The sequence below is a fragment of the Carcharhinus amblyrhynchos genome, chromosome 28 (assembly GCF_965287045.1).
Source record: "Carcharhinus amblyrhynchos chromosome 28, sCarAmb.v2.hapA, whole genome shotgun sequence".
In the NCBI taxonomy this organism is placed as follows: Eukaryota; Metazoa; Chordata; class Chondrichthyes; order Carcharhiniformes; family Carcharhinidae; genus Carcharhinus; species Carcharhinus amblyrhynchos.
In genome coordinates, this window is record NC_137351.1 from 18,143,004 (window position 1) to 18,170,941 (window position 27,938).

Here is a 27,938-nt window from a genome sequence, read left to right on the forward strand (position 1 = left end):
CATACTTTGCATTGTTGCTATGAGTTATTAATGTGTTTCCGATGGATGGCTACACCATTTTTGAAGAGTTTTTGCTGACAGTTCCAACACTTCCTATCGGACACAAGAAAAACGTACTTTTCTTTGCTCCTTTGATGTCCTGTGCATTTCCCAGTCTAAGGCAATAGATGGCAATTTCAGACACAAACAATCATCGTTATTATTTCAGACGTGCACCGGTTCCTCGGGAACTGTACCATGAATGAAACTAACTTTGGAATCTTGTGGCGGTTGACCGCACTCTCTGTGCGATGGAAAATGGAGCACCTACTTTCTATCACACGCTGTAGCAATGATCTATTGTTACACAATCTACACCTGAATATTCTATTGCTCTATGAGTTAAATGCCTCAAATTAAAGAGCTTTAACATTGCTGAAATTGTATTTAGTCAAATAAAAAAGCTCAATATCACATATGGGGATATCACAGCAATTCACTCAGGAGGCATCATCACCATGATATTCATCTACTGATGTTACTTTCATATACAAATGTAAAGCTACCAAACAAGTTCTCATGTTGGTAAGATCATGCTTGATTTAGGTTTCAGGATGCAGTTACGGTTAAGTACAGTGGTCATATCATCCAGCACATCTTTTGGATTGTGGGAGGAAATCCACAAAGACTTGATTTTGATTTGATTTATTATTGTCACATGTATTAGTGTGCAGTGAAAAGTCTTGTTTCCTGTGTTCTTTTACAGACTAAGCATACCGTACATAGAGAAGGAAAGGAGGGGGTTCAGAATGTAGTGTTACAGTATTAGTTAGGGTGTAGAGAAAGATCAACTTAGTGTGAGGTAAGTCCATTCAAAAGTCTGACGGCAGCAGGGAAGAAGCTGTTCTTGAGTCAGTTGGTACGTGACCTCAGAATTTTGTATCTTTTTCTCAAGGGAAGTAAGTATGTCCAGGGTGCATGGGGTTCTCAATTATACTGGCTGCTTTTCCGAAGCAGCGGTGAGTGTAGACAGAATCAATGGATGGGAGGCTGGTTTGCGTGATGGATTGGGCACGGGGAGGACGTGCAGACTCTGCACTGACAGTGACCCAAGCCAGGCTCGAACCCAGGTCCCTGGCACTGTGAGGCAGCAGTGCTAACCGCTGTGCCACCCTAATATTTAAAATGCAGCATCAAGTTTGATGACCAACTCATCTCTTGCTCAGAAGAACCAATGCCAATTTTTGGTCCCGTACTATTTTCTATCACACACTGTAGCAACGATCTATTGTTACATGATTTACACTTGAATATTCTATTGCTCTATCAGTTAAATGCTTCAAATTAAAGAGCTTTAATGTTGCTGAAATTGTACAGCAGGAAATGTGCCAAGTGAATGCATCACAGAAAACCGTTTGACTTTCAACCTGGCATCTGTGCCCAATGGATATTTTCCCTTGACAATTCAAGGGCTAAACAGCTTCTTAATCTATTAAATCTTTTTAGCAGCTGTTTAAATTATAAACAGCAGTCAATTGCTTATTTCAAATGCTTTCTATGGCAAGAATAATGGGTCTAATTGTATTTGAAAGCCACCAAATATCAATGGAGATCAATGCAGGTGGATTGATCTGTTTATGCAGTTAAACATCCAGAATATCAGATTCAGTCTGTAACATATTTAAATACCCAAATATTGATCAACTTTACCATGATACAGCTCAGATGACATTCCTGATGATTGCAGGAAATGGTTTGCTTCGGTTTATCCAACCAATACCTTTCATCTTTCAAGTGTCTAACAATTCAGGGCAAAGCTGATACACAGGCAGTACAAGTGTGGCCACACCAGCTAGCATAACCACAGGTTGGGGTTGCGCAGCCCTTATCACACACATATCCTCTGACAGAACAGGCTGACACAATCAGTTCAGCCACCATTTGAAATAGTATATGGACAACCTCACAATGTATCAGCTCATGTCAACCCTAATTACATCAGACGGGTTAGGGTCCCGATATGGGCCGCACGGGTGGCACAGTGGTTAGCGCTGCTGCCTCACAGCGCCAGGGACCCAGTTTGATTCCAACTTTGGGTCACCGTCTGTGTGGGAGTTTACGCATTGTCTGCGTGGATTTCCTCCGGGTGCTCCAGGTTCCTCCCACAGTCCAAAGATGTGCGGTTTAGGTTGACTGGCCATGCCAAATTGCCACTTGGTGGTAGGGGGATTAGCAGAGTGAAAATGTGGAATTATGGGGATAGGACCTGGGTGGAATTGATGTCAGTGCAGGTTCCATGTGCTGAGTGTCCCCCCCCCCACCCCCTCTTCTGTACTGTAGGGATCCTATGATAATAGTTTACTGGGTGTATTTTGATTAATCCATTCCAGAAAGGTGATTTTTTTTTTCATTATTGACACATGATGGTGGTCAATTTGAAATCTGTTCTTCTGATTTTTCCTCTTAAAAAGTAGGAAATTGCAGCAGAGTACCCGGATTAAAAACAGTCAGAAATCTTTTTCATGTATTCCACACCTCGCAAGTTCTCTCTACGATGCTATTCAGCTGACAATGCTGTAAGATTATCAAATGCAAGTTGTTACATTTCGAGTGATCCGCCATATTGTAGCCAAACAAAGATACACTAACTGGGCCCATTGACAGCCTTTTATCTGCTTAATAGCTCCACACTAGTAGATACCCAATGGCCCCAGGACCCCAGGTGCTCGCACACAACACCCCTCTCGATTGGTGGATGCGCCCTGGCCTTTTACATGAGTACACCTGCCCACCCTGCCAAGGTGTGGGGACCAACAGCAGAACTTTTTTCTTTTCCCTCTCATTCTCTTCTCTCTCTTTCACTGTCTCTCTTTCTTTTCTCAACCCATTAGTTTGTAGCCTGGGCTGTTTGGGCGCTCAGTTGGTTTTCCAGTGGCGTTCCTCTGCCTTTTTATGTTTATATTATTACCATCATTCCCGGTGCAATTGGATGGGTTGGGTACCGGGACTTGTCCCCTGGTCACGGGGAGCCCTGTGCTCAGTTGCGTTGGAATGTGCACGCGAGCACTGTGTGGATCTGCATCTGTATTTATTTGCTATGTAAAATATAAGAAAATTTTCAATAAACTTATCAAAAAAAGCCTCCACGGTAATTGAGAGGACCAGTCACCCTCATTACTCTGTTACTGACTAACACCAATCTAACTTAAGGAATAGATGTACATAAGTTGAAGACACAACCACACTGCTTTCCAACCTGGTCCTGATCTAGACCCCAGTCCCACAATCACCTGTTTTGAATACCCCTTTGACCACTCTGCTGTGAATGTTTCCAGAGATCTTCTTTGCATCAAGTACTTCCACAAATATTCTACACCAAGTTAACAAAGGACTGTTGCAAGGCTTCTTAAACCAAACTGGGGAGGCAGTGGCATAGTAGTATTGTCACTGGGTTGGCAATCCAGAAACCCAGAGTGATGGTCTGGTGGACCGGGTCCAAATCCCACCATGGTAGAATTTAAATTCAATAAAAATCTGGAATGAAAATTCTAATGATGACAATGAAGCCATTGTCAATTGTCTTAAAATAAATCTGGTTCACTAATGTCCTTTAGGGAAGGAAATCTGCTGTCCTTGCCTGGTCAGGCCTAAACGTGACTCCAGATGTGTATCAGTGTGGTTGACTCTTAACTGTCCTCTGAAATGCCCTCTGCAACTCAGAGCTCTGCAATCTCTCACCATTTAGGTGATATGTTTCTTTATCATTCTTCCTGCCAATTGACAGTTTCCCACTTGCCCACATTACACTTAATTTGCCAGATCTTTGCCCACTCATTTAACCTATATCTTTGTGGCCTCTTTAAATCTTCCTATCCTACCCATCTTTGCATAATCAGCAAATTTAGCAACGGTACCATACCTTTCACCCAAGTCATTTACATAACATGTAAAAAATTGTGGTTCCAGCTCTGATTCCTGTGGCACACCACCTGTTAAATTTTGCAAGCTCGATAAAGATCCATTTATACAAACACTCTGTTTTCTGTTAGCTTGCTAATTTTCAATCCATGCCAATATATTACCCACTATACCATGAGCTTTAATTTTCTGAAATAACCTTTGAAGTGGCAATTTACCAAATGTCTTCTGGATATGTAAATACAGTAGAACCATAGACCATTACAGCACAGAAACAGGCCTTTTGGCCCTTCTTGACTGTGCCAAACCATTTTTCTGCCTAGTCCCACTGACCTATCCCTCCACACCCCTCTCATCCATGTACCTGTCCAAGTTTTTCTTAAATGTTAAAAGTGAGCCCACTTTCACCACTTCATCTGGCAGCTCATTCCACACTCCCGCCACTCTCTGTGTGAAGAATCCCCCCCCTAATATTCCCTTTAAACTTTCCCCCTTCACCCTTAACCCATGTCCTTTAGTTTTTTTCTACCCTAGGCTCAGTGGAAAAAGCCTGCTTGCATTCACTCTATCTATACCCATCATAATTTTATACACCTCTATCAAATCTCCCCTCATTCTTCTACGCTCCAGGGAATAAAGTCTTAACCTACTCAACCTTTCTCTGTAACTCAGTTTCCAAGTTCTGGAATCATCCTTGTAAACCTTCTCTGCACTCTTTCAACCTTATTAATATACTTCCAGTAATTAGGTGACCAAAACTGCACACAATACTCTAAATTTGGCCTCACCAATGTCTCATACAACCTCACCATAACATTTCAACTCTTATACTCAATACTTTGATTTATAAAGGCCAATGTGCCAAAAGCACTCTTTATGACCCTATCTACCTGTGATGCCACTTTTAGGGGATTATATATCTTATTCCCAGATCCCTCTGTTCTACTGCACTCTTCAGTGTCCTACCATTTACCTTGTATGTTCTAACTTGGTTTGTCCTTCCAAAGTGCAATACCTCACACTTGTCTGCATTAAACTACATCCACTAGTTCCCCTTTATCCATGGTATATGTTACTTCTTCTAAGAGCTCTAATACATTGGTTAAACATGGCTGCCCTTTCACAAAACCATGTTGACTTTGATCAATTACCCTAATTTTTTTTTAAGTAACCTCCATTTTTAATAATAGCTTCTAAAATTTGACAGATGTTAAGCTAAATGGCCTGCAGTTTCCTGCTGTTGTCTCCCTCAGCTTTTGAATAAAGATGTTACAGACTCTATTTTCCAATCCAATGGATATTTTACAGAGCAGCAATTTAAAAGGACAAATAATCCATTGCTACCTCCCACCAGGGTTATTTTATTCCTAATTCAATACTTCATGATAGTGCTAAAATGTAGGGTAAGTTCTGGTCCATAATTGGAATATTTGGACCGATTTTGTCTGCAGCACACTGGATAATTACAATTCAATACCCTTGTCATTGTTGTGTATGTTTTTGTCATTTATGAAAAGACATTAAGATACATTTTTACTCAAAGGTGTAGGAGCAAAGAGTTTTTTCAGAATGTGCACTGTGCTCAATTTACCTGGACTCCTTAATACATAAAACATATATCCTGCTGCACCTCACTAATCCAATAGAAATAGAAGTCAACACAGATCTAATGAACTGTAAGGAAGAGGCTCGATATTACACAGTGTTTTTAAATGAGCCACTCAAAAGTTATGCATCAACTCATCAACCCTCGGAGAAGTCACCCTAAATGTTCTTCTTCTTAGGTAATCCCTTGGGATTGAGGGTGACAATCTGTGCAGCCTGGGCAGAAGCATGGAGCTACAAAAGAGAAAATCCTGGATAATCTCAGCAGGTCTGGCAGCATCTGTAAGGAGAAGAGAGCTGATGTTCTGAGTCCTGATGACCCTTTATCAAAGCTAAAAGGCAACAAAACTGGGAGTTATTTATACTGCAGGGGGAGGGAATGAAAGATGAGTCATAGCCACAGAAACCAGGGGAAAAGGCTGCAAATGGCAGTCCATGGAGAGAATAAAGGGTGTGAATGGCCAATTGGCAGAGAAGCTGAAATCAGAGGGTAAACTGTGACAGATGAAGATGTGGGGAGAGGGAGAGATGAGTGGGAGGGAGGTAAAATTTAGAAAAAGGGGGAAAGGGGAAGCAAAGAGGGAGAAAAGTTAAAGAAAGGGGAAATAAAATAGTGGGAAAGAGTAGGGGGAAGAAAGACAATGAAAAAATAAAAGGTGGAGAACAGTAAAAAATTAAATAAAATGAAAACAAAGGGGTTGATGTGGGTAAGAGCTATCATCTGATCCAGCATAGTGTTACAGTTGGCTCCAGTCTTTCTAAATTAAAAATAAAAAGTCATCAAGTGTTGCTTTTCTGGATTCACACCTGTTAATATCAACTGAGTGCAAAGCTATCATCTTCAAACATTAGACAGCCTGCCAACACTTAGTCAAGGATCACATCCGAATGTATTCATGCCCGGTCCATGCCCAAATGCAGCAAGACTTGGACAATATCTAAGCTTGGATTGACAATTGGCGAGTAACATTCATGCCACACAAGTGCAGGGCAATGACCATCTCCAGCTAACCAACCATTACCCCTTGACATTCAGTGACTTTACCATCACTGAAAACTCTACTATCAACATCCTGGGTGTTACCATTGACCAGAACTGGATGAAACATATAAATACTGTGGCTACCAGAGCAAGCCAAAGGCTAGGAACTTGCAGCAAGTATTCACCAAAGCTTGTCCACCATCTACAAGGCACGTCAGGAGTGTAGTGGAACAATCCCCACTTGCCTGGATGAGTGCAGCTCCAACAACACTCAAGGAGTTCAACACCAATCAGGACAAATCAGCCCATTTGATTGCTACACCTTCCATAAACATGCACTCCCTTCACCACAGATGATCAGTGGCAGCCATGAGTACCATCTACAAAATGCACTGCAGGAACTCACCAAGGCTCCTTAGGCAGCACGTTCTAAACCCACTACTACTTATATCTAGAAGGATAAGAGCAGCAGATACATGTGAACACCACCACCTGGAGATGGTGGGATTCACATCCAAAGTCTTCACACGTGATTTCACTGTCTTCTGGGTTAAATGTGTGCCCGCCTGGGTGGCATGAAATTTTGCCCATAGAAACTGACCCTGTGTTTGTAGTTAGAGTGGGTAGAGTAATGCAAGAGTGGGGTACGTAGCTGAGGAAGAAGAGGGGGCCAAGGAAGGAAACTGCTGGTGAAGAGAAGGCATTGCTAGAAATGCTCAAATTATAACCAGACTGGAACTAAGCCAAGGTAAGCCAAAGAACTGGACAGCAGGCGAGTGACATTAGAGCAGCACAGTGTAACAAACTGTGCCAAAGGCTGCAGAGGGCTAGAGGAAGACAAGGAGGGATTATTCATCACTGCCAAATTCATAGTGAGCAAAATTTGTTAGCTTGGTTGTTCTGATGCTCTGGGACAGCCGAAAACCTGATTGGTGGAGAATCAGACACAGAGTTGTGGGCAAGCTGGGCAGGGAATGCAGAGGGCAAAGGTTGGACAACACCTTGGAAAGGAAAGGGGGGGGCTGAAGACAGAATTTGCGAGGAGGGAAGTGATGTAGAAGTTTGCGAAAGAGATTTCCCCGAGGAGAGGGAACTGTTTCCATCATCAGCCAACACGAATGTCAGGAAGGGAAGTTGAATTGTCAGCAGTTTGGTCGGAATGGAGCCTAAGGGAGAAGGAGGGAGGATTTATGGAGAAGATCAGCTCAGAAAGGACATGGGACAAGGTGGAGAAAAATGAGAGAAAGTGTATGTAAAGCAGAGAGAGAGAAAGTAAGAAGAGAAAAAGAAGGTCGAAGCTAATATATGCATAGTGTTCACTCTCCCAATCTCTGTTCCATTTCTTACTCTTCAAATCCCCTCAGCCCTGTACCACACAATATCTGACATACATACATTCTTTACTCTCCACCTGTGTTGTATCCCAGACTTTGTTCCCTCTCCTTTCATGTTTGTGCACTGTTTCTTTCCCTCTTTTTCTCTGCATTACCCCTTGTGTGTTCTCACCTGACATCCCTCCTCAATCGTGACTCCTATACTTAATCTTACTTCCTCAGAACAAGGATAAGGCATTGTAGCTGCCACTGATTCACAGTAATCTGCCTCTTGTCTATCTCCAGGGGGAAAGTCTATATTCCAATATAACTCGGATTCTATATTAAGGAACAAAATGAAGTTATAAGGACATGAAAACAATTTTTAAAAAATAACAATATCAAAATTACCAGAGAAATATTTAAAATCTTCTGCAACCCTAATATATCCAGAGTAAGAGTGTGCATTAATATTGTGTTCATGGGTTAACATCAATTATTCTACAACAATTGATGTATTTATCTCTGTTTGAAAATCCCCAGATGCCTACGTTTCTAGCCTTAGCTGTGCTATTAGGAGTCGAGGTGCCTTCCCAAAGGGCAGGAGTGAAAAATCAAAAAGAATGAGTCAATTCTTGCTGCATTCTCTCCTCTCTTAACGGCCATTTACAAAGGCAGTAGCAGAAACCTCAGACAGATAGGTTGCTTACCTTGTGTGTTTTGGGGGGGGTGGTGGTGGGGAGAATGTGTATGCCATGGGAGGACTTAAAGAAGTAAAGAAATATAATTTCGGGAGAAAAGAATCCATTTTAACAATGCATTCCCATGACACGTAAACACATTTGTCAAAGGCAACAAAGTTTTGAAAAATGACACTGATACAATGTGAAGCATTGCCCCAAACAGCAGTCTTTAGCTGTACTGTTTTCATTCTGAAAAATGCCCACTCCAGAATATTGAAAGGACAACTGGGAAAATGTCTAGGCTCGCTGCTTTGTTTGCTAGCGCCTGATTCCACAGTCTGACGAGTCTATGTTCCCAACATGTCCCAGCTTTTCAGAAAACCAGAGCTGAAATAAATCACTAAGATCAAACATATTGCTCTGGGGTTATGCTATACAGTAAGGAAAATACGAGACTGAAGCTATATTGTTTTGTAAGGTTCGGTGAGTGAATGGAATTGAACAGTTGCACCAGTCGGTGGTTCTGCGTATAACGTGCACAGCTGGGTCAGTGAGTGACTGGATAAATGCTCCGTCTTGACCTCGCTACTGAGTGTAACATGTTCTCAAATCAATGAGAGATTGAATGCAAAAACATGACCATAACCCATTATTGCTACTTCGTGAAATGTGTGCCTTGTCAATAGGTGAGAGACGAGATGCAGGGCTACATCAGAGAACAATTAATAGAGGATTGCTCACAGAATGAAATGATGACTAGTGTACTTGTTTCTCCAGGTTCCACTACATACATCAATCCATAGTGAACTCGCATAAGATACTCCAAACTTCTTTCCAATCTCACCATTTTATGCAGTTTATCTTCAGTTTTAACTTCAGTCTTCATGTAGATATTTCTTCATTGTTTAACAATAGACAATGGTAGAGACGATGGCCTCGAGGTATTATCACTTGACTATTAATCCAGAGACTCAGCTAACGTTCTGGGGATGTGGGTTCGAATTCCACCATGGCAGATGGCGGAATTTGAATTCAATAAAAAATACCTGGAATTACAAATCTACTTATGACCTTGAAACAATTGTTGAGTGTCAGAAAAACCTATCTGGTTCATTAATGTCCTTTAGGGAAGGAAATTTGTGTCCTTACCTGGTTTGGCCTACATGTGACTCCAGAGCCACAGCAATGAGGTTGACTCTCAACTGCTCTCTGAACAAGGGATGGGCAACAAACCCTGGCCAACAAGTGATGCCATGTCCCATGAATGAATTTAAAAAAATAGGTGATAGCCCAGTGGTATTATTGCTGGATTATTAATCCAGAAATTTAGCCAATATTCTGGGTACCTGGTTTCGAATCCCGTTTCATCGTAAGAGCTTTGGTTCCAACCCCTCTTCAGAAACTTGAGGAAGTAATCTTAGACTGACACTGGGAAGGGAATGCTGCTCTATCAGAGGTGCTACCTTTCAGATATTCAGTAAGCTGAAGCTTCATCTGCCTTCTCACGTGAATGTGAAAGAGTCTATGTCACTATTCAACAAAGAAGAGAGTTTGCCTTGTTTCCTGGCCATGGTGATGGTCTAGTGGTATTATCTCCAGACTATTGATCCAGAAACTCAGCTTATGTTCTGGGGACTCAGGTTCAAATCCCTTCACGGCAGATGGTGGAATCTGAATTCAATAAAAGATATCTGGAATTAAGAATCTACTGATGACCATGAAACCATTATCGCTTGTCGGGAAAACCTACCTGGTTCACTGATGTCCTTTAGGGAAAGAAATCTGCCATCCTTACCTGGTCTGGCCTACATGTGATTCCAGAGCCACAGCAATGTGGTTGACTCTCAACTGCCCCTCGGGCAACTAGGGATGGGCAATAAATGTGGGTCAGCCAGCGATGCCCATGTCCCAAGAATTAACAAAAAAAACTTCATCCATCTTCAGTGAAAATCAACATATTTATGTCCCCTTGCCTTTCTGCACTGTTAGTTACAATTCATAGACTTTCTACAGTGAATTAATCTCTATTATTGCTAATCTACACTATTCTGTAGCAGTAAATTTTACTGAATTCTTCCTTCTATTCATCTTGGCACAACATTTAGCCTTGTAATCACACAGGTATTTATGAAAAAAAACACATGAAGTCCTGGGTCTGTTAGTTAAGGGAAGTATTAACCCATTTGTTCAGATAGAGAAGAGAAGAATTTCATGTCAGCACGTTCATCACAATGTAATTCCTCCCTAGGTCACCAGGGCAACAGGGCTGAGCCTCAAACAGTTATAAATGTGATATAATTCATTGCATACAGTTTACAAAAGAACAGTTATTGTCACACTGATTACAATTAAACCAAGCTGAATGATATTGAAATAAGCAATTTTGTATGGGAATGAACCCATTCTAAGTCAGAATTATTTGAAGCAGTGAAATGAGTTGTGAAACGAAATAACAGAATTACATGGATTCTACCAACATTAGTTAATGTACACCAGGTGAAAAATGAGCTCTTATAGGCAGCACGGTGGCACAGTAGTTAGCACTGCTGCCTCGTAGCGCTAGGGACCCAGGTTTGATTCTGGCTTTGGGTGATTGTCTGTGAGGAGTTTGCACATTCTCCCCATGTCTGCATGCATTTCCTCCGGGTGCTCTGGTTTCCTCCCACAGTCCACAGGTGTGCAGGTTAGATCAAATGGCCAAGCTGAATTGTCCCTCAGTGTGTCAAGGTGTGTAGGTTAGGTGGATTGGCCAGGTTAAATTGCCCCTTAGTCTGTGGGTTAGGCGGACTGGCCATGCTAAATTGCTCCTCAGTGTGTCAAAGTGTGAAGGTTAGGTGGATTGGCCATGTTAAATTGCCCTTTAGTGTCCCAAGATGTGTGGGTTAGTTGGACTGGCCATGCTAAATTGCCCCTCAGTGTGTCAAGGTGTGTAGATTAGATGGATTAGCCATGGTCAATGTGTGGGGTTACGGTGGTACGGCAAGAGAGAGAGCTGGGTAAGATACTCCATCAGGATCTTTGCAGACTTGATGGGCCAAATGGCCTCTTCTGCACTGTAGGTATGCTATGATTCTATTTGTTGGCTAAATCATGAGTGTAAGACACATATTTACACTTTTGCTATAAATAGTTAACAGATATTTGTACCAAATGCAGGTGCTACATCACAGCATAGGGCAAATTCATTGACCCCAAACTCCCAGTGTGGTGATGAGTTTGAAGGCTCAGGAAATCAGTCCTTCAGAACTGCAGTCATATTGCGAACTGTGCCGCCTTTAGTCATTGCTTCCCCGTGGGAGCTCAGGATCAGTGAATTGACTCCTATGCATTGCAACAGTTCAATAACAGACACACTTAAATAACAGGAAGCCTAAGTGATTCACACTGAGTATCAAACAGTGGAAGAGCTGAACTCTTGTAGCAATGTAATTATTGCTAAATCATCTAAGAAAACCATCATTGGAATTCTACCCCCCCCCCCTCCCCTGACCGCCTTGGAATCGGAGCGGGCGAGGAATAGACAATGGAAATGTCCATTAATCTTGGGCAGGAATTTCAGGTCTCCCTTGAGCGAGGCCGTAAAGTCCTGCTGCATGATTCAGTTGTTCCTTGGGCACCATGGTGGCACAGTGGTCAGCACTACTGCCTCACAGCACCAGGGACCCAGATTCGATTCCCGGCTTGGATCACTATCTGTCTGGAGTTTGCACATTCTCCCCATGTCTTCCTCCGGGTGCTCCGGTTTCCTTCCACAGTCTAAAGGTGTGCAGATTAGTGGATTGGCCATGTTAAATTGACCTTTAGCGTCAGGGGACTAGTAAGAGTAAATGCATGGGGATAAGGCCTGGATGAGATTATGGTCGGCGCAAATTCGATGGGCCAAATGGTCTCCTTCTGCACTATAGGATTCCAAGATTCCTTGCCTTGCTACTCTTAGTTGCTTTGAACAAATATAAAATCATTAAAATGTGAGTATTTTGTTCAATATTTTAACATTTGGCTTCATTTTCATTTATAAATATATAAATGGTTGAGTTTAATCCTACCACAACTATCCAAGTGATAATACCAAGTGATTTACCTGGGCCCCGTGGCAATTCAGAAAGCTATGCACAGACACACACAAGTCTGTTCAAACTTGCTGGAAAAACATTTTAACAACTCAATTACAGAAATGTAAGGCCTCTTAATGAGAGATGATGACAATGTTTCCCATGCCCTCCTCCCCCCAACTATCCCCTCCTCCCCACCCGTCCCCATCACCACCACCTTGTCAGCCCATTCAAAATTTAACAGCTCTGGGATCATACTTTTCAAATCCTGCCTGCTCTGGCTCCTGTTCAAAGAACAAAGAATAAAGGAAGTTACAGAACAGGAACAGGCCCTTCGGCCCTCCAAGCCTGCACCGACCATGCTGCCCCCTACCCTGTCGGAGACCATATGCCTCCATTCCCATCCTATTCATGTATTTGTCATGTATTTGCCCCTTAAAACTCACTATCGTATCTGCTTCCATTCCCTCCCCCGGCAGCGAGTTCCAGGCACCCACCACCCTCTGTGTAAATAAAAATTGCCTCGTACATCTCCTTTAAACTTTGCCCCTTGCACCTTAAACCTATGCCCCTTAGTAATTGACTCTTCCACCCTGGGAAACAACAGCTTCTGACTATCCAGTCCGTGCCCCTCATAATCTTGTAAACTAGGTTCCTGCAACCGTTTTAAAATTCAGCCTTATGATTGCAAAAGATACCATCTGAAATTTGTGATGTAACATTGCATTTTTAAATATTGGTGTTCTGAAGCTTCTCTATTCCTTTTGGTGGTGATTTTGTCTGCTCGATTCAGAAAAGAAAGTTATTTGCTCCCTGGCCGTGCAGATAACCACAGTTGGTAACATCCTGAATAGGATGCTCTATATTCACCCAAGTATACGCAGTGAAAGTCATATCATTGCCTGCCAGTCAAATCCTACTGCTGCTTATTCAGCAGTGATGCAGTGAAGACTTAAGTTGTCCAAAATATCTATTGTGGTTGGAAAGGATAAAAATTACTTCAATCTTATGGAGTTGTTGACTTATAGGTAATTACTTTTGACTCTAAAATGTGGGCAGCACATCTTGAATTCAAAGGATTTGATAAACATTGTCAGAGTTAGAATCCTGTCTTCGATGTGTAGATAAGAAGCTACGTGCTGTGTCAGGGGTCAACTCTGGATTCTGGAAATTTCTTATCAGTAACAGGCTGCAGGAAGAGTAAAAATGTATTTACAATAATCTAACCTTTTGCTTTAGGTATAGCAAAAGCTCAAATCCCAACTAATTTTCGAGCTGGGATTTGGGTGTTAGATGGTTTTGAAAGCTAAACTGTGTGGATGCATAGCCATCTACAACATACAATACAGTTCAACAAACAGACTATGCAGAATATTTACTTTAAGATGTGTACGTATGCAAAAATCTTGCATGTACCATGCAAACCCAGAAACACACATGTAGGGACAGTTCTTCTTTTAGAATAGAGGTAGACAAAACTGGTCCGCAGTGGAACTTCTTTCATTGAGCATCATTTAAAATTAAAAACTACAGAAAAGAAAGAGACTGATTTACTGAAGAGAAAGAGAGAGAGAAAGAGAGAGACGAAAGTTGGTTCTGATTCTTGATCTTGAACTTGCACAGGATTCAACTAAATGCATATAGCTATTACCACAATATATGAGTTCTTATCTGTGTTATGAAACTGCTGGGCACATATAGTCTTCAACTTTCATAAATAATTGGCAGCTATGTGACCATGAAAGGCTTGTTTATGACAAAGCCCACTTCTGCTAATATCGCATTTTCAAATGTAGTCAATAGCACCAAGGACCTGGGTTCGATTCCCGGCTTGGGTCACTGTCTGTGTGGAGTTTGCATGTTCTCCCCGAGCCTGTGTGGGTTTCCTCCGGGTGCTCCGGTTTCCTCCCACAGTCCAAAGATGCGTGGGTTAGCTGGATTGGCCATGCAGAATTGCCTCTTAGTGTCAGGAGGACGAGCTAGGGTAAATGCATGGGGTTATGAGGATACAGCCTGGGTAGGATTCTGGTTGGTGCAGACATGATGGGTCAAATGGCCTCTTTCTGCACTGTTGTGATTCTATGAATTTCTAAGCTCAAGCCTGAACTGCCAGCTGAGTTATAAAATGTGGTTAAGTTAGCTTTAAAGCTTAGCAAAGTTAGTTACATAGGAATAAATACCTTAAAATGAAGTTGTTTAACTAATGCAAACCATACAAAGGATCCCAAAGAACACAACAAAGAAACATTAGAGGGAGCATTGAATACACAAAGATAAAATACATGTTCAGAGCATATCTACTCTATAATTATTTATTCCACTATTGTGACAATATATTGTTGTGCAGGAAAAGACTTGCCATTTCATTTTCCTTCTCTATTTCCCCCTCCTATATATTTTAATTGAAATAAAACCTGATTTTAAGCGTGTTACAGTCCCTGCAGAGACAGGTAACTTCTTCAAAGATAGGAATCTGCATGATGCCAATGGAAAGAAACAGATGTACAAGATGTTACTTTTTAAGATGTTCACTCCAACAAACAAACATTGAAAGTGTTGTGAGGAGTTTTGGGCCCCATACCTCGGGAAGAACGTACTGGCCTTGGAGGGGGTCCAGAGGAGATTCCCAAGAATGATCCCAGGAATGAAGGGTTTATCATATGAGACTGGATCAATACTTGATGGAATTTAGAAGGATGAGGGGACTCTAATTGAAACTTATAGAATACTGAGAGGCCTAGATAGAGTGGATGCTGAGAGAATGTTTCTGAGAGACTAGAACTCAAGCACACAACCTCAGAGTGAAGGGACGCTCCTTTAAAACTGAGATGAGGTGGTGAATCTGTGTAACTCGTTGCCATAGAGGGCTGTAGAGGTCAGGACACTGAGTATCTTTAAGACAAATATATACAGATTCTTGATCAATAAGGGGATCAAGGGTTATGGGAAGAAGGCAGGAGAATGCCATCAACCATGATTGAATGGCGGAGCAGACTCAATGGGCCAAATAGCCTAAAATACTTATGGTCTTAAATTGAAAGCAAGATGGATCAAACATTAAATAACAGTTAACTTACATGACAAATGAAAGAAAAAGGTACATTTCGCCTTAACTAATGTGCCTTACACCATGCTTCAAGCAGATACATAGTATTGAAGGAACAGTCTCAACTTTACCCCAGCTCTCTAGAAAAGTGATACCTCTCCCCACCGTGTGTGGTCAAAACTTCCAGCATCCTTTGACAATCATTCCACTCCACTTGGGTTTTCTGGATCCAGTTAGCAGCAACAGGGGACACTCAACCAATCCCATTCCCTAAATCTCCTGGTGGGAAGGAGGTGATGGCCTAGTGGTATTATTGTTGGACTGTTAATCCAGAAACTCAGTGAATATTCTGGGAACCTGGCCTAGAGGAGATCTTGTAGAAACCTCTGGATGCAAATGGTTTTCAAGGTTCACATGAAACCTCATTGCAAAATATTACACTTAATAAAATAGGTTATTGCAACTTCAAACATCATCATTTAGTACATCTACTACTATATCAAAAAATATTCATACCCAATTATTTTAAATTTGGATTACCTGACACCTTGGACTGCAGTTTGCTAATATAATTGATCTTTTTTTCTCTCATTGTACATTTATAAGTTTGATTTACATTGACATTTGGAATATTTTGTTGATTAGGGTATTCATTGTTGTCAACTTACATATCTGCAATCACGTAATCAGATACGCTGGGTGGGATTTTCCTGTGCCAGAGATTGTTTGCACAGGACCTTCCTGTCCCACCAATGCCTACACTGTTTTGCGAGGCTCACACATGTCCTGCCATTGGGGAACCTGACATCGGGCGGTGGGCGGGATGAGGGTCATCTTCGCCAGAGCCATAAGATCCCGCCGGTGGGGAGGGCTGGAAAATCCCACCCACTTATTGTTTTAGTGTATAACTTGCGTCCATTTTATATTTCACTGGTAGTGCAGCGATCACTCAAACATGTCCTTCACCTCAATATACCATCATGCTTAGTCACATTTTACAATGTCCCAGTCCCCCTGTACAATGTGCAGAAGTAAATGATCTACAACATGTTCGTCACTGATTACTTTCCCTCTCTATCTTCATTGCTAATGTGTTTTCCTTGTTCTTGATCAAGATGTGTGGATTGAGGGGCACAGACATGTTTCAAAACAAAATCTGTGAATGTTTTGTTATCTAAGTGCCCATGCCTCAAACTTCTGAATGGAGGGCATTGTCACTCCCACAGAAAAAAAACAATATTATTTTAAAAGTAAGCATGTATATCATTTATTTTAACACAATGGGAAAGGACCAGCATTAAATGATTCCAACATTTCATGATCCAACATGTGTTGAGATACAAGTACATCTTTAACAGAAACAAGAGCAGCAAAATAGACGAGGTTCCTCTTGTTTTAGCACTGAAGCTCTATTACTTGTTACTCGGAGCTATTAATATTGCAATATTAGGTAATGAAAAATTTAAACTTTCCAGTGAAATGAAAGCAAAGATAGAATTTTAAATAAGTAATGCCTTTAGATAGTCTTTGATATGCAAAATAAAGCTAACACAAATCAATTCAGGGGCTAGAATTTGTTTAGAGATATTTCTCTAATTAATTAGCTAACAAAAAGGATAAATGTGAGGAAGCTAAAATTACATGACAAAGTACAATAAACTACTAAACCCATAGAGCTCTCTTCCCTTATGCCTCTGTTGATATCAGTCTGCTGTGTATTTAGTTTACTTTCAAGAGAAAGATATGTCAATATTCTTTGCCTATTGTATGGGTTCTACTGTCCAATTGTTTTGTCATCATTTCTTGACACCATAATAACAATATAACAAATCACCTGCTCCAGTTCAACCTTCTGCTGAGCTGCATTATTTATGTTTTGTTTAAGAATAAAGCAAAGTTTAGCAGCCTGGGGGTTGGCGGAACACTCCCATGAGGAGAGATTGAAGTTTGGGAGGATGAGAGGAGATCTGATGGAAACACATAAAAATTCCAATGGGGCTGGACAGAGCAGATGCAGGGAGGATGTTTTCCCTGGTTGAGGAATCCAGAAGTCTCACAACACCAGGTTAAAGTCCAACAAGTTTATTTGATAGTAAACCCACAAGCTTTCAGGATTTGCCCCTTCGCCGGGTGAGTGGACAGTTCTGGTCTCAAACAGAGCGTATAAAGGCACACACAGTTTACAGAATACTGATTAGAATGCGAGTCTTTACAGCTAATCAAGTCTTAAAGGTGCAGACAATGTGAGTGGAGATAGTATTAAGCATAGGTTAAAGAGTATTATCTCCAGACAGGACAGTAAGTAAGATGTTGCAAGTCCAGGCAAGTCATGAGGGTTACAGATAGTGTGACATGAACCCAAGATCCCGGTTGAGGCCGTCCTCATGTGTGCAGAACTTGGCTATCAGTTTCTGCTCAGCGACTCTCACTGTCGTATGTCGTGAAGGCCACCTTGGAAAATGTTTACCCTAAGATCAGAAGCCGAATGCCCGTGACCACTGAAGTGCTCGCCAACAAGAAGGGAATAGTCTTGCCTGGTGATTGTTGAGCGATGTTCATTCATCTGATGTCGTAGTGTCTGCATGGTCTCCCCAATGTACCACACCTCGGGACATCCTTTCTTGCAGCGTATCAGGTAGACAATCAGGTAGACATGCCGAATCATTGACACGGATGCCATCATCTCACATGAGAACACCATCCACCAGGTAAACACTGGTACATACACTTGCAACTCGGCCAACATTGTCTACCTAATACGCTGCAAGAAAGGATGTCCCAAGGCATGGTACATTGGGGAGACCATGCAGATGCTACAACAACGGATGAATGAATACTGCTCGACAATCACCAGGCAAGACTGTTCCCTTCCTGTTGGCAGCACTTCAGTGGTCACAGGCATTCGGCCTCTGATTTCAGGTAAACGTTCTCCAAGGCGGCCTTCACGACATACGATAGCGAGAGTCGCTGAACAGAAACTGATAGCCAAGTTCTGCACACAAGGACGGCCTCAACCGGGATCTTGGGTTCATGTCACACTATCTGTAACCCCCATGAGTTGCTTGGGCTTGCAACATCTCACTTACTGTCCTGTCTGGAGACAATACACATCTCTTCAACCTATGCTTAATGCTATCTCCACTCACATTGTCTGCACCTTTAAGAATTGATTAGCTGTAAAGATTTGCATTCTAATCAGTATTCTGTAAACTGTGTGTGCCTTTATATGCTCTGTTTGAGACCAGAACTCTCTACTCACCTGATGAAGGGGCAAACCCTGAAAGTTTGAGGATTTACTATCAAATAAACCTGTTGGACTTTAACCTGGTGTTGTGAGACTTTTTACTGTGTTTACCCCAGTCCAACACTGGCATCTCCACATCATGGGGAATCCAGAACCAGGGGACACAATCTCAGGATACGGGGTAGACCATTTAGGATGAGCAAAAATATCTTCACTCAAAGGTCAGTGAACCTGTGGAATTGTCTACCAAAACATGACTGTAGAGGACAAGTCACTGAATGTGTTCAAGAAAAAGACAGATTCTTTTCAGATTTTATTGGTATCAAGGGGTAAGGGGAGAAAGCAGGAATATAGCATTGAGATAGAGGGTCAGCCATGATCACACTGAATAGCGCTGCAGCCTTGAAGGACTAAATGGCCTACTCCTGCTCTGTGTTTCTATGCTTCAAGAGATGACTGCAATACAACTCAGCAGCCTACAGTTGAAAAAGAAACAATAGTCCACCAACTACTTTCAATGCTACTTATTGAGGCTTCCTCTTGATTTTGACAACATTATCCACCCCCGTTTCTCTCCATACCCCATCTTCCTCCATATCTGTTCCAGATATTCTGCTTCTTGTGTGTAAAGTAGTTTAAGCTGAGTTAATTTTTCTTCCTCTAAACTTGAGTTAATTTTCCCCATGTCAAAAGTCAGAAGGTTGAAGTTCTCAACACAAGAACCTAGGCTGACACTCCAGTCAAGTATTGGGGGAGTGCTGTGCTGTCATTAGTGCTGTTTTTCAGATGAGACATTGAACTGAGGCCCCCCGTCTGCACTCTCAGGTGGAGGTATTTCAAAGGCATGGAATTATTCCTGGTATGTATCCCTCATTCTGAATCATGAAAAGCTTAATAGCCAGGATTCTCCAATATCATTCTCTGATCTCAACAATCCATGGGGGCACAGTGGTTAGCACGGCTGCCTCACAGCCTTGGGTCACTGTCTGTGTGGAGTTTGCACATTCTCCCTGCGTCTGTCTGGTTCCCCCCACAGCCCAAATTTATGTAGGTTAGGTGGAATGACCATGCTAAATTATCCAAAGATATGTAGGTTGGGGGTTAGCAAGGTAAATATTATTTATTATTATTAAAATATTATTTCCTATAATAGAGACACGTAGGACAAGGGGCCATGGACTTAAGGTGAGGGGGGAGCGGTACAACACAGATATTAGAGGGAGGTTTTTCACACAGAGGGTAGTGGGGGTATGGAATGCTCTGCCAAGTAAGGTGGTGGAGGCAAACACGCTAGAGTCCTTTAAGAGTTACTTAGACAGGCATATGACTGAGTTGGAGATGGGTGGATATAGGAGAACCTTTTAAATAAGGGTCATTAGCATTGGGGCGTCCATGGTAATGTAAATGGGTATAGTATGATAACGTTTTTTTCTCTCTTTCATTCACAGGTTTTAAGTCGGTCCACCTCGTGTCCAACGAGGGGCATACACGCGATGGGTCGTACTGGGGCTGCTCTTGGTTGTTCGAGATTGGCCTAGTGCTTCATGTCGTTAGTGTGTGCCTAAACTGGATAAGATACTGGGCAAGACGACAGCTCAGTGACTATCGCTGATTGCTGTGCAGACACATGGATTTGGGCCGGTGTCTGTGGGAGTTTGCGCATTCTCCCTGTGCTTGCGTGGGTTTTCTCCGGGTGCTCCGGTTTCCTCCCACACCCCAAAGATGTGCTGTTAGGCTGATTGGCAGGAATAAATTGTCCCTAAATCAGTCTCCCTCAATCTGGATGGCCATAAAACATTAGATAGGGGTCATGAGTAGAGAGGTGGACTGGTGGTGTTGAGATGGCGGCGCGGGCTCGTTGGGCCGAAGGGCCTGTTTCCCGGGCTGATTTTGTTCTTTGTTCTTTAAATCTGAGGGGTTATGGGGGTAGGGTAGTGCTGAACCTGGATAAGATGCTCTGTCATGAGCCAGTGCAGATACAATGCGCCGAATGGCCTCCTTCTGCACTGTAAGAATTCTATGATTCATTTACCCAACCACTGCTGCCAGCTAGAACAGAGAGTTTGGCGCTTAGCCAAAACTCATTCACAGCAGTGAGACTAGAAATCCCAGCTGCGGACGAGGTTGGAGATCTGACCATTATCCGGTAATTATCATATTGGTGTTTTATTGAGCTAGTTGTGTGCGTATTGGCTGTCACTTCTCTTACATCACAACCGTGGCTCCACTTCAGAAAATGCTTAATTGGCAGAAAAATACATGGAGATGTCCTCAGATCATGAAAGATGCTATTTAAATGCAAATCTTTCTTTGTACATTTGGAGGTTCATATTGCCTACAGCTTTGACTTCATTTTAGTGATATAAAACATAAGATTACAAACAAATCAATAATACTTTAGATGTTTCTAATTAGGTTTCATAGGTCCATAGATGTATAATGTTTGCTATGAATAAATAGCCTGCCAGGTTATCCACCTACTATAAGCACAACTACAGAAGAGAAGCCAAGCCACAAGTCCAAGAATTGCCTGAAAATCCTCAGTTCTTTTTATGTTAAGTTTAAGTATAATTATTAGTGTCACAAGTAGGCTTACATTAACACTGCAATGAAGTTACTGTGAAAATCCCCTAGTCACCACACTCTGATGCCTGTACACTGAGGGAGAATTTAGCATGACCAATGCACCTAACTTGCATGTCTTTCGAACTGTGGGAGGAACCTGGAGGAAACACACGCAGATGTGGGAGAACGTGCAGACTCAGCACATACAGTGATCCAAGCCAGGAATTGAACCTGTGTCCCTGGTGTTGTGAGGCAGCTAGCCACTGTGTCACCGTGCTGTCCACAACCACATTGCTGAGAGTCTGGACTTGCATGTAGGTCAGACCAGGTAAGGTTGGCAGATTTCCTTCTGTAAGAGTTGACCAGGTGGGGTTTTACTGCAATCAATGATAGGCATACTAGGCACTATTACTGAGACTAGTTTTATATAGTGGTGGGATTTGACCCATGTTACTGTTGGGTATAATTATTTTCTTCCCATTTTAAAATCCTTACTCATTACTGTACCTCATCAAGACTCCTGTCTGCTATTAACAGCCCAAACTGCTGGAGAATATCATCGGTTCTATTTTTTATCGTGGTCGATGATACGGGGCACAAAAGTCATCAGTTGTGGAGCTCCGTAGAATTCGCTTGGTTAGTTCAGCAGACTTTGCAAAAACAGATCCTGGACATAGGCCACTCTCGCAAACGACCTGCAGAAATCACATAATAATGATTAAACTCATGCATATTTATCTGTCCACCAATATAATATCGGATGTGTATTCTCCTGTATTTTAAAGGCAGGTCAGAACACACAAATATTAGCTTTCCCCTTTCCTCTTTCATGGGACATGGGTATTGCTGGCAAGGCCAGCATTTGTTGTGCATTCCAACAGTCCTTGTACTGAGTAGCTTAGCCACACCATTTCAGAGGGCAGTTAGGAGTTAGCCACATTGTCGTGATTCTTTTCTTGTATTCATTCATGGGCCATGGGTGTCGCTGGCTGGCCAGCATTTATTGCCCATCCCTAGTTGCTCTTGTTGAGAGGCAGTTGAGAGTCAACCACATTGCTGTGAGTCTGGACTCACTTGCAGGCCAGACAGTGTAAAGACGGCAGATTTCCTTCCCTAAAGGGACATTGGTGAACCAGATGGGTTTTCACTGCAATCAATGATAGATGTCCTGGTCGCTGTTACTGAGACTAGTTTTATATCCCATGGGATTTTAACTCTTTGGATTACCAGTGACATCAGCACTCCATCGTCTCCCCCTGAAAAATTCATACTTAACAATCTTTAATCTCAATTCCCAAATAAGTTGTTGATTTGAAAATGTGCACTTTAGAAAAACTTCTTTTTTATTTCTTGCATCTAAATTATTACACTGATTAGAAGAGAGGTGTTGATGATGAAGTTAATGGAATATATGTCCATATTTGTGGGCATGGTACTTGCATCAGATATGACTGGGAACAGAATAGTCAGATGTAGAGTAAATGCCTGTCTACCCTGACCAACAAAATGCCTTCATTACAATATGAATTTTCTAGACACCACTTGACTCTTTCAGAGTCAGGCTCTCATGGGGAGGCGATGGCTTACTGGCATGATCGCTAGGTTATTAATTCAGAAACTCAGCTAATGGTCTGGGGACCTGGGTTCGAATCCTGCCACGGCAGGTGGTGGGATTTGAATTCAATGAAAAATATCTGGAATTAAGAATCTACTGATGATCATGCAACTATTGTCAATTGTCGGAAAAACCTATCTGGCTCACTAATGTCCTATAGGGAAGGGAATCTGCCGTCCTTACCTGGTCTGGCCTACATGTGACTCCAAAACCACAGCACTCTCAACTGCCCTCTGAAATGGCCAAGCAAGCCACTCAGTTGACAACTAGGGATGGGCAATAAATGCTGGCCAGCCAGCGACGCCCGTGTCTCTAAATGAATAAAAAAAAATCTGTGGCAAATTACTAACTTTTTTGGTACGGACCCTTTCCACCCACAAACCAATTGATTCTATTGCGTTATGGGTGATTATATTTAAATTAGGAGTACCTGAGTTATTTCTGCAACCCTTCCGGCCCCCATAACCCTCAGTGATCTCAACACTTGTGCGATACTGGCCTCTTGACCATTCCCAATTTTAATCACTCCATCATTGGCTGCTGTGCCTCCCTTTGCCAGTGTTCCAAGCTCTAGAATTATCACTCTAAACTTCGCTTTGCTCCTTTAAGGCACTCCTTAAAAATAACCTCTTTCATTTTCAACTGCCCACATATCTCTTTTGTGTAGCTTAGTGGTAAATCTTTATTTGGTGATGCTTCTGTACTTTGGGGGGGTCACTCTGTGTTAAGAACGTTACATAAATACAAAGTTGCTGCTATTGAACAATTACTTTTTACACTGATCTGATGAATTTGCAGTGAGTTTTAGTCCTTGATTTAATGTAGAACAGGTTGTTTGAAGGAAACCACCTAAAGTAAATGCAGCTTTTCTTCCCACTCATCAACCTACACCTCAGGCACAACTTCACCGGTCCCCAGAAGGCGGGAAGGGACGTGGGGGTGGCCCAAATAAAATGATGGGGAGCTGCCTCAGAATCAGCTCCCCCGAATCTGTCCCACCATCGGTATTGGGAGCAGATAATGTCCATGAATAAAGTTCCAGTTGAAGGTCATTCTATGTAACTGTTGGTACGATTCCCTGTGTGGATCCAACCACCCTCAAACACCACACCCCTCTCCCCCCCCAAAACCAGCCACATGAGAAATCTGCTATATGGAGACAGCCTTCCAGTGGCAGGCAGGGGGGGTTAACAGAATGTGGGGGGCCATGGACAGGTAAGGTAGCCTGTGCAGCCCTATTTGGAGGGGGGTCCGCTTGCATTTTCTTGGCCTACCTGCTGTAGGCTTTAAGGCCCCTGCTTGCCTCAATGAAGGCCACCGTTTTGAGTATAGGGATCAGGATGTTTTGCAGCAATTGTATAGGGAGTTGGTGAGGCCACAGCTGGTGTACTGTGCACAGTTTTGGTCTCCTTATCTGAAGAAGGATGTCCTTGCTATAGAGGGAGTACAGCAAAGGTTAACCAGGCTGATTCCTGGATGGCAGGTCTGTCATAACAGGAGAGATTAAGTCAGTTAGGATTATATTCACTGGAGTTTAGAAGAGTGAGAGGGGATTGCATAGAAACTTATAAAATTCTAACAGGGTTAGACAGGTAGATTCAGAAAGCGTGTTTCCAATGGTGAGGGGGGTGCAGAACTAGAGGTTATAGTTTGAGGGTAAACCTTTTAGAATGGAGGAGAGGAGAAATTTCTTCAGCCAGAGTGGTGAATGTGTGGAATTCACTACCACAGAAAGCAGTTGAGGAAAAAAGTTGTCTGATTTCATGAAGAAATTAGATATAGCTCATGGGATTAAAGGGATGACAGGATATGGGGGAAGGGGGGATCAGGAAATTGAATTCCATGATCAGCCATGATGATAATGAATGGTGGAGCAGGCTCGAAAGGCCTACTCTGCTTCTAGCTTCTATGTTCCTGGTGATATTGCTGAGAACGATAGCATTACTACAGTGCAGAAGGAGGTCATTTGGCCCATCATGCCTACATCGACAACAATCCCACCCAGGCTCTACCTCCATTATCCACCTATTCACTTCGCTAATCCACCTGGCACTTAGGGGCAATTTAGCACGACCCGATCCAGCTAACCTGCACACCTTTGAACTGTGGGGGGAAACAGGGAGCACCTGGAGGAAACCCATGCAGGCACGGGGAGAACGTACTGACTCTGTAGAGACAGTGACCCAAGTTGGGAATTGAACGCGGGTCCCTGACACTGTGAGACAGCAGTGCTAACCACTGTGCCACCCAGGGTCCTGAGCCGCCAAAAATTCCAATTGGGGCGGCCGCTCTGGTAGATGGGCTGCCTTGAAAATTGAGCAGGAAGTCCTGCCAGCCTCCTGTGCATGCTGACCCTGCATTCCTGACCAATGCTGGGCCCTGATCCTGATTGGCACAATTCAGCCCCAGTTTGATTTTAATTGTTCAAGCCTTCTCCAATTTGAAAAAAAAAAATTCACGTTAAACCTATAAGGCTTTTTTACTCATTATTTAAGTGGAAAGAGTGTAAGATGACAGAATATTGCTGGTGAAAAATATAACCTCAAAAATCACCAAATTTGATCATTTGGGTGACATAATTTCTCAAAACAGAAGAAACCCGCTCCCAGATTATATATATTTTTAAAGAAATCATACCTGTCACATGTAATTTATTATTTGGAATATAAAGTGACGTCACGTGGTTTTTATTCTTGGAGGATTTATCCGGTGATCCCAGAGAAATCCTCATCCAGTGGGGGCGTGGGCTAAAGAATCAATGCTTTAATGTTGCAGCCCTGTCCCCGGCACTTGCTCCAATTGCGTCCGCTGGGAGTGCGAGCTTGTCAAATTCACTCTTTAGTGAATTAGATGTTGTTAATGCTAAACCTCCTCCACATATTTCAGTGCGGCGTGTTTAATTAAACTTTAACTTCCTCCTCACAACTGCTGGTTTTCTATTTCCACAGGCAGGTCAAGATACCAGGAATAATTTACGATTCTGGAATCCCAGCAGAGAAGACAGCCAGAAAATCGCAAGCAGTGCAGGTGCGATTTTCCAATTGTAAACTCACCCCCAGGGGCAGGCAAAGCCCACAAGTAGAGCACCATGACAACAGGAGAATCTATCACCAGCCGTCATAACTGTACTGGGATTTCAGCTGCCATTGGTATTCCGGTCTTGATGAACATTAATTCTATATGTCGCTGAATGACAAATTCCAGTGATGACCAAGCAACTGTTTGCAAAGCTGGTCATGACAGGCCCAACAATCATCGCCGCCTTTTCCGACTGCAGATTTGTGGCGGGAACAATCGAGTCTGTATGGGTTGTTGGAAACGACGGGGCGGAGAATCCCCCCCCCGTTGGCCTGTTGTGTGGGCTGTGGATGGGCAGCTAGTGGGCCAGCCCGAAATGGGGCCTAGAGCGCCATTCGCAGCTGATGTTCACAGGAATACCACGGACAGCTGGCGCAGCTCAGGAGCCCAAGTTTCAAGCTGCTTGCTGTGGCACGAGGATAAGGCCCAGGAGAGGAGTTTGAAGTGGGCAAGGGTGAAAAACCACGGGGGCGGATTTGGGGGGAGGGGGGTTTGGGTCAAACACCTGCTCCTTCTGCTTCTACAGGAAGATTTTTAAGATTAAAGGCTAACAGATGAAAATTACTGTTAGTTAGTGGACGCTGCCTAGACCACAGTATCCGCTTCAGAATCCTGAACAGCCATTCGGTATGGGCCTGATGTCTGCCCCAAGGAGAAAACAGTAAAACTGAGAAATAACAATACTGGTCCAAACTGTTTTTTTCCCATTGGGTTCTACAGAATGTCCTAAATCAGGCTTTCGATCTCTTAGCTGTTTAAGAGCAACCAACTCATTGGTCTGGAGATATGATTTTCACTTGGGGAATTTCACTAAATGAATATGAGCGAGGTCCCTGGTTGAAATCCCGGACAAGTCCCCACTTGTTATGTTTCAATAGTTGAGACCAAAACGTTGTGTGATTTCAAGAAGAAATTAGAGAGAGCTCTTAGGGCTGAAGGGATCAAGGGATATGATGGGAAAGGGGAGGATCGGGATGTTGAATTTGATATCAGCCATGATCAAGGTGAATGGCGGAGCAGGCGCAAAGGACCAAATGGCCTACTCCTACTTCTAGTTTCTACGTTTTTCTAAGAGTTTGCGAGATTAACCTCTTTTCTTGGCACCTATGCCTCGCTTGACTTTGGATTTTCCTCCTCTTTGCCAACCTTGGTCCCCAAATATCGCACCAAGATGCACCAGTTTTAGGCCCATGAAACGATGTTGAATTTCACACAGTGTTTATGGCAAAGATACTCTCTAAAGGGTAATCCTCGAGAAGGTGCGACATGGAAAGTCACAAAAAGAAACAGTTTGAAGGGGAGCGCTGAAAGAAATGTGTTATTGTTGCAAGGCCAGATGTGCACATTTCTCCAGCTGAATTTTCTTAATGCAAGAGCAGGATTGTGAAAATGCTACTTAGCCTCCATCAAGTTCACCCTCCAATGGTTCACTTACAATTTGTATTTTTGTTGGCCTCTTCCTATTCCTGACTTTTTAGTGCCGCATTTTGGACTGTACCCACTGATTGAATCCACTGGAAAAGTTTTATGTGAATATTTCCTGACCCCCAAAGATCTCATGCAAACCCCAGAATGTTTGTTCATCCTCACATCTTTTTAAAGCTTATTTATTAGTGGCGCCACAAGTAGGCTTACATTAACACTGCAATGAAGTTACTGTGAAAATCCCCTAATTGCCACACTGTGGTGCCTGTTTGGCTACACTGAGGGAGAATTTAGCACGGCCAATGCATCTAATCAGCATATCTTTCAGACTATGACAGGAAACCAGAGCACCTGGAGGAATCCCACGCAAACACAAGGAGAATGTGCAAACTCCATACAGACTGTGACCCGAAGTGGGACTCAAACCAGGGTC

The 27,938-nt window shown here is 42.7% G+C and overlaps 1 protein-coding gene across 1 annotated transcript in view; it reads right to left on the reverse strand.

The window, feature by feature from the left end:
- Positions 1–20,335: 20,335 nt before the first annotated feature.
- The window catches only part of LOC145359645 (WD repeat-containing protein 72-like), a 263,829-nt gene continuing 256,226 nt past the window's right edge, over positions 20,336–27,938 (reverse strand). Inside the window, exon 19 of the mRNA XM_080214356.1 lies at positions 20,336–22,082. Coding sequence (XP_080070482.1) covers positions 22,030–22,082 — 53 coding nt within the window. The 3' untranslated portion in view covers positions 20,336–22,029. The remainder of the gene's footprint in view (positions 22,083–27,938) is intronic.